General features: G+C 39.5%; 1 protein-coding gene across 11 annotated transcripts in view; it reads right to left on the reverse strand.

Moving 5' to 3' along the window:
- GTDC1 (glycosyltransferase like domain containing 1) overlaps nucleotides 1-12,745 on the reverse strand; it is a 379,830-nt gene that overhangs the window by 63,746 nt on the left and 303,339 nt on the right. For 10 of the 11 annotated variants that reach the window (XM_082630949.1, XM_082630939.1, XM_082630943.1 and 7 more), the window contains one exon: nucleotides 1-239. This exon is cut by the window's left edge and continues 94 nt beyond it. The exons of the other annotated variant lie outside the window; for it this stretch is intronic. In XM_082630949.1, coding sequence (XP_082487075.1) covers nucleotides 1-239 — 239 coding nt within the window. The remainder of the gene's footprint in view (nucleotides 240-12,745) is intronic. 11 annotated transcript variants of the gene reach the window in all.

Raw genomic sequence — 12,745 nt, forward strand, 5'->3', positions numbered from 1 at the left:
TGCTTGAATAATCTGATGAGCTGAATGTTTTCAAGTATGACTCCTGCCTTACTGAGCGACCCAGGTTTTCTTGTTGTGCAGCATCACAGGATCCAGACTCTGAATCAAAATTCTTCAATAAATTCTCAGAACCCCTCTGCTCCTGTTGGAAAGGAAGGGCCATGGATGGAGCAACACCGCCATTTCCCTTAAGGCTGAGTATCTTCTGTAAATGCGCTGCTTTGTGCTTGGGCATGAATCTGTTACAAAAAGAAAACGCAGTATACGTTTAGTGAAAATACTATTTAAAATTTGCTCTTTACCTTTCTGTAAGCACATGATGATGATGTATAAAAACTGAGAAAAAAACCCACTAAAGATATAACAAAAATTCTAGGAAGAGCACAAAAAGCAGTAGTCACCAAGAGAAAGTTCAAAAGTTTGAAATTAGACCAGATTGTCTTTGGTTTCCAAAGAGTTTCTGTGGCTATAAAAATCTGCACTGCACATACCATAAAAAATCAGGGTAGAGCGATGGTTTAACGTTCTTTCTTTACTTGTCTTTCTGGAGTTCTATGTTTTCCTATCATGACATGGCCCAGTGCTTATTTTCAAAACATACTTTTACTCATTAACCTACAAAAATGCTTGAAACTTCCTGAATTAACACTGGGTATTTCTGCTCACGTGACTGTTCTGTATTCCTGGGCACCTGTACACATTTTTATTAAGTTGACTTTGCTAATATTTCTTTTTTTAAAAAAATAAATTTATTTATTTATTTATTTTTATTTTTGGCTGTGTTGGGTCTTCGTTGCTGTGCAGGGGCTTTCTCTAGTTGCAGTGAGAGGGGGCTACTCTTCATTGCGGTGTGCAGGCTTCTCACTGTCGTGGCTTCTCTTGTTGCGGAGCACAGGCTCTAGGCACACGGGCTTCAGTAGTTGTGGCACACGGGCTCAGCAGTTGTGGCTTGCGGGCTCTAGAGCACAGGCTCAGTAGTTGTGGCACACGGGCTTAGTTGCTCCACGGCATGTGGGATCTTCCTGGGCCAGGGCTTGAACCCGTGTCCCTTGCATTGGTAGGCAGATTCCTTTTTTTTTTTTTTCGGTACGCGGGCCTCTCACTGTTGTGGCCTCTCCCGTTGCAGAGCACAGGCTCCGGACGCGCAGGCCCAGCGGCCATGGCTCACGGGTCCAGCCGCTCTGTAGCATGTGGGATCTTCCCGGACCGGGGCACGAACCCGTGTCCCCTGCATCGGCAGGCGGACTCTCAACCACTGCGCCACCAGGGAAGCCCAAGTAGACAGATTCTTAACCACTGTGCCACCAGGGAAGCCCAACTATTAGGTCAGCAGCTAATCCAAAACCACATCTGTTGGACTTCATCTTCTTACTGGCTCCGAAATGGTCTAAGGTTTTATAAGGATCACATAGCTTGGTCCCTTGCTAATATTTCTTGAAGTATCTTTTTATATTTTTTTCATTACCATCTCACCCCTTTCTTCCCATAATGCTTTGTCATAGAGTTCGATATCTGCTACTTATCGATAGAAGCAAACACATAAAATGCAACCAAGGAATTCACCAAGTACTAGGGAGCAAACCAGTAGACAAGAGTGGGAGACAGACTTGAGAACAACAAAGGAACCTGTGGCGGAACACAGTATATCAAGAATGGACATTCTAACTTTTAAAACTGAGAACTAGAGATTAATTCTGACTTCGGGATAAGTAAAGGCTTAAAGAGGGTTTTAGTTGACTGATTCTGAAAGGCAGAGAGGGGGAAGTTTTGAACGGAGGGAACAGTGTGATCAAAGGAAAAGGGTGTGAAAGAGCATGAACTCTTCAGGGAATAAGATGCAAGCCAAAGAGTCTGAGTCCCGGGATCTGAGGTCTAGAGAGGCAGTCTGGGGCCAGACAACAAGGGTGTTCTCAGAGGTCCTGAGGCCCATGCAGAGACTCGGCCCCTTACCTGGATTGTGGAGTATGTGAAGAAATGGAGAGTACATGCATTTAAGAGGTAGGTGAGGAAGAAGAACCACAGAACCAAGGAAAGCAATGAGGAACACTTGGACGAGCTGAAAGGGAATCTGAGAGGAATATCACACTATTGAGGTAAATTAAGAGCTCCTAAAGCATGGGTAGGAAAAAGAACCAAGAGCTCTTAAAACTGTTAAAAAAAAAAAAAAAAAAGGGTGTGAAACACTGCAGAGGTGTTACAGCAGCAGAAACAACAGGGCGATTTTGGCCCCGTTACACCGTAGATCACTGGCTACTCCCAGGGCGGTTCGTGTGGAGTGAGGGCAGAGAGAAACCAGACACTGGTTAGGGAGAGAAGGGGACACAGAGAAGAGAGGGGAAGGCAACGTCAAGTTTTCTTTAATGGGGTGCATGTCCACAGGGGTGCTCGCTTGGGGATACTTGCTAGGGAAGGGAGCAGGATCCCGAGGAAACAGAAAAGTCTTAGAAAATGGAAGTAGAGGGGCTTCCTTGGTGGCGCAGTGGTTGGGAGTCTGCCTGCCGATACAGGGGACACGGGTTCGTGCCCCGGTCCAGGAAGATCCCACATGCCGCAGAGCGGCTGGGCCCGTGAGCCATGGCAGCTGAGCCTGCACGTCCGGAGCCTGTGCTCCACAACGGGAGAGGCCACAGCAGTGAGAGGCCCGCGTACCGAAAAAAAAAAAAAAAAAAAAAATGGAAGTAGAAAAACATCATAAGGTGTGATAATGGCAGGATGCTTGCTGCGGGGGAAGTAGGGCCTTATTCAAGAGAACACATACTGAGCTTCCTTACAAAGCTGAGAGGGAAGAAGAAGAGAGAGACATAATTGAAAAGAACCGTTTCAGGTGGCAGGTGCGGAATTCTGTGCATCCCCAAAGCCTTGGACGAGGCCATCTATTTCAAGCAAGGTGAGGAGAGATGGTGCTCAGGAAGTGACCTGAGTCAGAAGGTCGCCGTGGAGAGGTGGATGGGCGATCGCTAGTTCCGAACCAACGGGCAGGTGAGCAAGGCTAAGCAACAGTGCGGGTTCTGCTGCGAACTGGAAATCCAGTCTGGCTGTAGTATGCTATGTACATTCTAGAAGCAAAAGACTTGATGTGGGGGACTCTGTGCTTGTTTCGTGAGGCCTTTTGAGAAAAATCACCTGAATATATAAGTCACCTCCCCCCACACCCGTGCCCTGTCATAAGTGGATGAAGTAGATATTGCATATGGACAGATAAAACACAAAGAATGGGGCTAACCTCCTTGGTATGCCCTTATAAAGTAATACATTAATTCTTGATTTAAAATGGAAAAGGAAGGGAAATGGATCTGAAAAAGAATATATATATATGAAATACTAAAAACCTGAGTCACTTTGCTGTACACCTGAAACTAACACAGCATTGTAAATCCATTATACTTCAATTTAAAGAACGAACATTAAATTTAATATCTCTCTTTAGATTATTAGGTTAAGGAATTTTATTGAATTATAATGAATGTTGTACTAAGATTTTTTCTTCTCATCTATGGACCTTTAAAAACTCAGTGGTCACAACCTCAGTTTCATTAGAACTGCTCTAATAAAAAATTAGAGAGTTTATTTTTTAAAAAATGGAAAGAAACTTGGGCATATACAGATTAGAGTTTCAGATCTCACAGGTCCAAAATCATGAAGGGAGGTAACCAACTTTCTTCCTGAAATAAATTCAAAATACTGAGGAGATTCTAAGGAACTAAAAATCAATTGGAAAGTTCCCATTGATCACCACTAAAAGAAAAAACATGACTAGACAATATCCTCAACTTCTCCTAAACAAATGGAACAAATGGTAAGAGAAGGAACATCTGTACATATGTGGAAAACAACAATAATGCAAGCGAAGTAACCTATTTGTTTATGTCAGATAAAGAACGCCAGGCAAGCTTAAAAAGGATTTTAACAGAATTACAAACTTGGTGCACGAAGGATTCACACACACACACACACAAATCAATGGGCATTGAAACAACATATCTTCATTTTAGAAAACAGTATCATGACCCATCTTGCTCATAAAATCCCTTTATATTGGCCAGCATGTGAGCAAAATTGCAAATTAAAAGAGACGGGAGATTGGCTAAAGGTTTGTAAGCAACGGGAACTGGTCACTGACAAGGAATCTAGCTGTGGGCAAGGTGCTAGGCCTGCTTTTTTGCAATACACTTCCTAAATGTTCTCAAGGATGAACAGAATCCCACGTTAACCCAGGTTGCGGAGGACTGACAAGATAGGTGGTGGTGAATAAGGACATGGGAAGATGCAGAATATCAATATGGACAGAAACACAAAACTCAGCTTATTAATATTATGAAATTGATAAAATAAAATAAACCTGAAAGCAGTAGGACACATGGAAAAGACTATGTAGATTTCCTGGAGTTTGACAAGATGAGTCTGGGCTGATTGGACCAGCAAACAAACTGATGCTGCTTGGTTATGGAATGTGATGTGGAGGAAAGGGAGAGACCAAGTCTGTGGGAGCAGAATACTGTGCAAACGCTGATTTCATCTGAGGCACCTGATAACTATATATGTTTGAAAATTAGAGAGTTCTAAGAAGAGCAATAATAATGATTAAGGCAATGGAAAAACTGATTTATGAGGACAGATTAAAGGAGCTAAATATGAATAGCCTGGTTAAGTGACAACTAGAGGGGTATATAATAGGAGTCTCCAAGGAAAGAGAATAATTATTTAGCCAGGTACAAGGGGGTACAACTAGGAGTAATGAGATGAAATTAAGAATGGGAAAATTTAAGCTGAATTTCCAGAAAAACTCCCTGATGGTGTAATTTACTAGCTCATGGAATAAATTCCCTATGGAAATGCTACAGCTGGGGAAACTTAATAATAGAACTGGACAAAATACCAATAAATAATATAGATGATAATCCAGTACTTGAAAGAAGGTGGTTACGTGCTATGCTTTCCTTGTTTACAATATCTTCTCATATTTTTCTCTAATAGTCTTTTATATAGAGTGATTGTTACCCAGAGAAGTATTTAGGCAATTAGCTAAAACTAAAAGGAAATACGTCCTTTAGATGAGGGAAGCTAAAATTACTTCAGTTTTCATATATTCTATAGCAGTAAGCAGTAATAATTTTTTACTACTTTGTTTCAGCAGAGCTGATCTTGAAGCAAGCTGGACAAATGTATTACTATTTCTAAAAAACAAAACAAAACAAAACAAAACGATCCTCAACTACCATCCCACACAGTCTACTCTGATTCTCTGTGTGTGACATGAAACCCATATTTTCATAGACATGTTTAATATAAACAATTTATTGCCATAATAGAAATCAAAAAAACTTTATTCCAGCTTTTCTAAATGTAGCTCTATGGTCAATTACTTCACATCAATACCAAGATCAAATAGACATATACTAACAAGCAGTTTGCTTAATAATAGTCACCACACTAATTAACCCATCCAGAACATTCTTAATCAGATGCTATTTGAAATGTACAGTGAAGAGAAGGCTGGCAATAAACGGTTCTATGCTAAAAAAAACAAATAATACTTTACCAATGGGGTGATACTGGCTTTTTTATAGAACCGGACAGAATGTTCGCACTATCCTGGTGTGAACTCAGTGAAGTAACTATGCAAATAGGCACATGACCGAACACTTCCTTCCTCCTCCCCAGCTTCAACTCTGGGGGAGGTGCTAATGAGAAGAGGAAAGGTACAGAGGTAAGGAGTGAAGGAGAGAAAACAAAGAATACCAGTGAGCTGCCTTCTAGAGCACATGGCAGGCTTGCCGTTTAACCATCCCCTCAATTTTTCTTAAAGAAATGTTACTGCCCACCTTACTCACAGAATGTCCTTCTTGTTTCTGAATCTCTCAGAAGCCCTATTCAAACATGTTTTCACTCTTAGAAAGATTCTGGTTACTGCAGTCGTTTCCAATCTGTTATCAGCCTTGGGACCCCACTCCCAACTTTTTTCCAACCAATAGCCAATCTTTGAAACAAAAGTAGAACCTTCCCTCTGCCGCCTCTCCTTCTTTCCCACCTCTGTCCCCCAGGGTGGGTCCAGAGGCATTGCCACAAAACCCCAGTACTATGTTGAGGGATGTTTAAAGACACAGCTGGAATAAGTACTTTCCAGACCTAAATCTGATTGCTTCCCTGCACTACCAACATCCAAACACACAAACGTAGAGCTGGACCTGTAGGAATGGCCAAATGCCTTATTTGGATTAGTCCAAAAAGACCAGATTTGGGCGGAGCTTAAACCAATGCTAAGATTGAGCATAAGCAAAGGAGATGCTCTAGGCTCCTTAGCTGATTTCTGCTGAAGTTGAGAAGCCAGCTTATGTTTAGCTGACCAACAGAGGTAGTCAGGAAGAAGGCGATAAGATAAAGCAAGTCATGTCGACTTAAGACATTGAGACTGATTCATGTGTTGTTGAAGAGAATGCTGTGGCTAAAATGTATGTCATGTGGAACACATTGCCTACAAACATCTTTTTGAGAGATTTCAATAAAAAGTACTTAGTATGGTAAGTTCAACCTATAGAATCTCATAAATAAGTACCCACAGATAAGAGTCCACAGGACATGATTAAGTCATGCTTCTCAAAGCAGATCTGGAAGATAGCGTGTGAAAAAAAATGATGCAAATGAGTGGATGATTAAAGAGATAGAGAGAGGGCATAATTCATCAACGATTATTTTAAATATGAGCCAAAGAGAAAAGAGGAGAGCCTTAGCAACTGGAATATGGAAACTGGCTTCCCTGTGGGGCAGGCATGGAGAGAGAGGGCTGAGGAAGCTCAGCGTGTGTACATGTAGCTCAGGTGTCGGGGAGGGAGAACAATACGGCCATCCCTTCAGGCTGAAGTCTCACAAGGTGTGTTCTGTTTATCACGAAACAGAACGTGTAGGTATTGCCCTAGAGAAGGTTTTGTGAGAGATCAAATTTTGGAAATGCTGGGTTAAACAAAGTTAGACATTTCTTCACGGCAGAACTTCCCAAAGCACATGCTAGTATGTTCAGTAAATATGTTCATTCATTCATTCTTTTGTTCGTTCAATAAATATTTATTTAATACCTATTGTGTGATAGAGACATTGTGTTGATTGTTTCCCATAGTTAGCACTTAATGAAACAAGGACCAATCCCCCAAAGCCCTCACCCCTCTCCACACACGCATACACACAAAGAGGCACCTTAAGAATTAATATTCGACAAAGGATACCCTGGGAGATACTACTTTAGACCCTAGGAGGTGCACAGCCTGAGTCAAAAAGCATGGGGAACCAGATAGGTGATGGCATATTTTATATAGTAGAGATGGCAGAGGAGTGGGAAAATGCATTCCCTCTCCAAATGATGAAACTCAGCCCAAATGGCCATTCACCAAGGCCACACATCAGTAGAGAAAAGGAAGTCTGAAGATATCAGGGAAACCTGTGAAAAAAGCAACAGAAAAAAATACAGTTCAAGGCTAATATGGATGACAGCAGAAAAAAAAATATCATTCGATTTTATCACAGCAATTTCTGTGGATTCCAGGATAGAAACCATGTTGAGAATTGAAGAGAAGGGAAATAGGAATCAAAGATAAATAATTTTTCCAAAACCAACTGGGAAGACACATCCAGGCAGTTCAGTGATCTAAGTTCTTGGGAGATTTATAACAAAAACTATTCACTGTTTCCAAACAATGTGTTGGAAATTAATTACAAAATTAACATTTTTAGAATTTTAGCCACATAAGCAAATATCAAAGATAATCAAAAAATCATGTTGCCCACATGTATCCAATATATCACTTATATGGTAAGCAGATTTATATAAACCTATAAAGTATAAAAGTAAAGATCTTAATCTAGCATTCTCATGTGCACGCATACACCCCCTATACTTCTTGCCACATTGTCTTCACTAAATAAAGGAATCACAAACAAGGAAGTCTATCATAATTAAAACTAGATGTTTGAAGACCACAACATTTAACAGAAAGACAGACTTATGCTTGGTGGTTGGCTGTAGGGATGGCTGCTCCTCTTTATTGGAGATGGCTATGGGCTAATATTCAAAAAATAGATGGCACATGTCTACGAAGGCTGTTTCAACAAGAAACTCTGGCAGAACATTATTTGAACAAATTTGAATCACAGATGAGTCAATCACCATCCACATGCACATAGCACAAATGCTTTGGGGGAACAGCCATCCAACAACACCGCGGCTGTTTAGGCCATGTCATTTAAATGCTCGAGTTTCGTGCCTGAACCAAATTTCAACTCCCATTGTGCAAATTTTCAAAGCCAACATGCAACATTGACAGCAGTCCGAGAGAGGATACTGAGCAAGGGTGTCTTGCTTTGACTACGAAGAATCTGTTTTGTGACAAGATAGGAAAACAGGATCCATAGAAACTAGCCTCAGTTAAAATTAACAAGCAAACCCTACTTGTTAGCCTGAGAAAGGCATGCTGAAACTGAAAGCATATTTATGGTTATCAGACTGGCCTCATTATCGATGTATGGTCCCAGGGATGACACACTTAGTCAAGACAGCATCTTCTCTTGAAGGCTGCCAAAAAGAGAAGCTTCAGCTTCCTCTCTTCTGTTTAAGGTCCATCATTTTCTGATGTCTGTCCTTTAAATAGCTGGGATATATGACTGTCATAAGGAAAAGATGGTTCTGTTCCCATGAGTCTGTTTTTTTATATTTTTTTCCACCAGCATTTCTAAGAATCATTTCTGAAAATCTAACACTTTCCATATACCTAATTTATACCATTTATTTACGATACATGGCTTCTTCTGGCAACAGAGTTTATGTAATTAGTATTATTTAACTTAAATAATTATGCCTCAATTCCTCATTCTCCTCATTTTAAAAAAATTTTTATTGGCGTATAGTTGATTTACAATGTTGTATTAGTTTCAGGTGTACAGTACAGTGAATCAGTTACACATATACATATATCCACTCTTTTTTTAGATCGTTTTCCCATATAGGTCATTACAGAGTATTAAGTAGAGTTCCCTGTGCTATACAGTAGGTCCTTATTAGTTATCTCTTTTGTATGTAGTAGTGTGTATATGTCAATCTCTCTTAATTCCAAAGTGTTTTAGATTGTACACACTGCTAATTTAACTGCCTACTAGTAGGAGCAGTTTGTCTTATGCAATTTTATAAAATCCCTTGATGATATACTCCTCCCATACAGAAAACTTAAGGTCCTTAACAATGTATGAGACTAGGAAAAGCTACCTTGCATGTTGCCACAGCCCATGTTTATCAAACCCAGAGCCATCCTTGTGAACAGATGCATGCACACTTCTCATGATTCGCATTCCTCCCCCGAAAAGAGCTAAGCACCACAAAACCCTCTAATTTACACAAGGTTTACTGTAGTAATTGAACACAGTCAGCAAAGTTGCAGGCTAAACTGTAAACAGTGAATCTTTATCTTCCTACCTCCCCTGTAAGCACTCTCCACCAACTGGTTGTTAATTCCCTAAGAGATTTATGCTCCTTCCCAGTGGCCCAGGGCCCCCATCCCTGCCATGCTCATCACCATGCATCTTCTTGCATCTACCTTGAATCATGCCCTGTTCTTCCCTGTTGGCCTTGTTGGAAACTAATCTTAAATTCCCACAATGTACTAATCATCTTCAATGCTCACTCAATATGTTCCACTTTTCAAAAGCACAATACCTTAATTCAAGGAAACTAATCACAAATGGGATAATTTCACAGTAAGCCTATGAGATTCTTTTGGGAGGACAGGTGGAGAGAAATCTCTGTGAAGCACCTTAAAGTAAGTCCACTCAGGCAATGGGCATGTTGAAGAGGGGAGAACCCAGGCTGTAGTATTGGTACCAAGTATTGCATCGGTACTTCCGGTATTTGTGAATTTATTCAAATCACTTAATTTCTCTGAACCTCAGTTTTCTGATCTATGAAATGGGGTAATATCTGTTTTTCCAAATTTCTTGAGAGGATTAAAAGAGAGTTGGTAAGGATGTGTAGATGAGCTGAGTAAATCAAAGTAAACTTCCCATTTCCTTGCTTCTTTATGTAACATCCACACTTATGGAGTTATTTCTAAGGCCATCTTGGGTAACACTGGATTTCCTAGTTTGTAAATGAGTCACTGTCTTGACTCAGTCCACAAATATTCATTCAACAAATATCTAAGCTCCTTCTACGAGCAAGAGGTTGTGCCTATTTTTACAAAAATTTTAGAGCATATGTAGTGACATTTCATACGTACTTCTTTTGGTCTCTTACCCCCAGAAATTGTAAGCTATCCATATTACCTTTAAACTAAACTGTATTTACTGATTCCATTACTACAATGATCTAACTTTTCCATTTAAACTTAATAATTTGCTCATCATTTGTTTCATTAATAACTCAGAAGTGAAGTCTTAAAAGCTTCTATTCATTCACCCCGCTTAATTTAACGATAGTATACAAAAATGAAAAAAGTTCCCAAATGTGAATCTGAAGTAATTTCTTTCAAGCAAGAGGAAGTGGCTGTTTCACATGTACATAGACTCAGCAAGCTGCTCGGTATGGATTTACCTTGTTAGCAAGTAAATGTTCACATTACTCTGGGAATCCCATATCTTCTACAGCATCAGTAAAGCACTGAAGGAAACTCTAAAAATGATCTCTAATCACATGTCCTATTCCACAATTTATTTTGGAAGCCATTATTTGGAGGTTGAAAGCAAGATAGTAAAATGTGCTGGTATTGAAGAAAGGATCACTTTCTTCTTTCCAAACAAAAATAGGAATTCCCTTAGGGCAGTGTTTCCAATTGGAGAGTATCCTTTAGAGCATGGTATCATTTTATGGGTGCTATGGGCTGAATTGTGTTCCCTCAAAATTCATATGTTGAAGTCCTAACCCTGAATGTGACTATGTCTGGAGATACAGTCTTTAGGAGGTAAGTAGGGTTAAATGAGGTCATAAGGATTGGTCCATAATCCGATAGGACTGTGGTCTTACAGGAAGAGGAAGAAATCTCTCTTCCTCTCTCTCTCTTTCTTCCCCCTTCCCTCCCACGGCCACATGTGAGGACACAGCCAGAAGGCAGCCAGCTGCAAGTCAGGAAGAGAGTTCTCCTCAGAATTGACTATACTAGCACTCTCATCTCAGACTTTCAGCCTCCAGAACGGTAAATTCCTGTTGTTTAAACCACCCAGTCTATGGTATTTTGTTATGGCAGCCTGAGATGATGAATACAACTGGATACTGTTGTGGAAAAGAGGGGAAAGAATCAATACCATGATGGGTGAAATTTCCTGAACAGGGTATCAGGAAAATGATAGAGTGGAAGGTACCATATCTATGTTGACAGACAGTGACAACAAGAGAATATTGTACAAGAAGAGAGAGCTAACCATCAAAACTGATAAGAGAATTTGGGGGATGAAAAGGAGAAAATATGAATTGTGAAACAAAAATGTTCCTTTTTTAACTAAAAATAAAAAGAATAGAGAACTGAGTTTAGGAAAGAATTTTTCTTAAAAATTTGTTCGGCTGTGAATAAAGTCACTTAATCTTTTGAAACCTGGGTTTCTTCATATGTTCAATGAGAATGAGACCAGTCCCCTAGACTTCTAATGGAAGGAGGATCAAACTTCTAATCAAATCTACTGATTATCTTATAATTATTAAGAGGCAAAAAGGCACACTGGTCAAGCAGGGCTCTAGGTATATTGTATAGTTTTAAATTCAGGGCTCTGCCACTTATTAGTTAACCTTGGGAAAGAGTTTTTTCTCTAATTATCAGTTACCCCATCTGTAAAATGGAGCTAATAATAATGCTGCCTTGCAAAGTTATGTTTTCCATGTTGCTTGGCACATAGTAAGAGGTCAGTAAATACTATTATTTTTTATTTTTGATAATAATGGAGAAGGTCAACATTATGCTGTCGTGGTTACTAAAGAGATAATCAACATTCTAAAAACTCCAGTCTCTGACTCCACTGGCCCTCTCATAGTTAAGCTACTTTATAAATCAGAGACCCATGACTTTTTTTTTTTCCCATGCCTTTTTTTAAGATGCGTTTTTCTTGTTAACTCTCACAAGTTACACTTTAGCCATCCATTTAAGGCAGGCATTTTAATGTTACCTTATTTTCATTTGTATACTAATCAAAGATTTGTTCTCTATCTAGAGGCACATTAATTACAAAAAGGCTCAATGTTATAAATCAAACAAATATATTCCTCCATTTCTATTATTTGTTTCCTGTGGTGCTTTTTTCTATCTTATGCTTTTCCTTGTCTTTCCTTTTATTCCTTCATTTTTCTAACTGAGAGGTTCCATCTTCTCCCTTCTTAAAGCTGTATAAACCAGAAAAGTAAAACCAGGAAATTTAAAACATCAGTTTCCAGGTCTCTGAAGCATGAACAGATGGGCATCAAAAATCCAGTCTTTTATTTTTTCCTTTTTCGTTTTCCTACCCACAACCTGAATAAATCAAAATTACCAGCAAATCCAACTTCCAGCACAACCCCCCTTTTTTTTTCAATGCTACAGCATTAAGTATTGATTCACTTCAAGTTCTGGTTCTACACTGTCTAATTTTTAAGCCACAGAAACTGTCTTTATTCCAAACTAATATTTTAAGATACAATTTTGTTAACTTTACATTTGAAATAAAGCCTTTAAATGTACAAAGTGAGTGTACAAGCATTTCTGATTTCTTCAGGTTTTCTATACTTTCTAGTATTTCTAAGTTTGGAAGA

This window comes from Mesoplodon mirus (assembly GCF_964341445.2).
Source record: "Mesoplodon mirus genome assembly, chromosome: 8".
Taxonomy (NCBI): Eukaryota; Metazoa; Chordata; class Mammalia; order Artiodactyla; family Ziphiidae; genus Mesoplodon; species Mesoplodon mirus.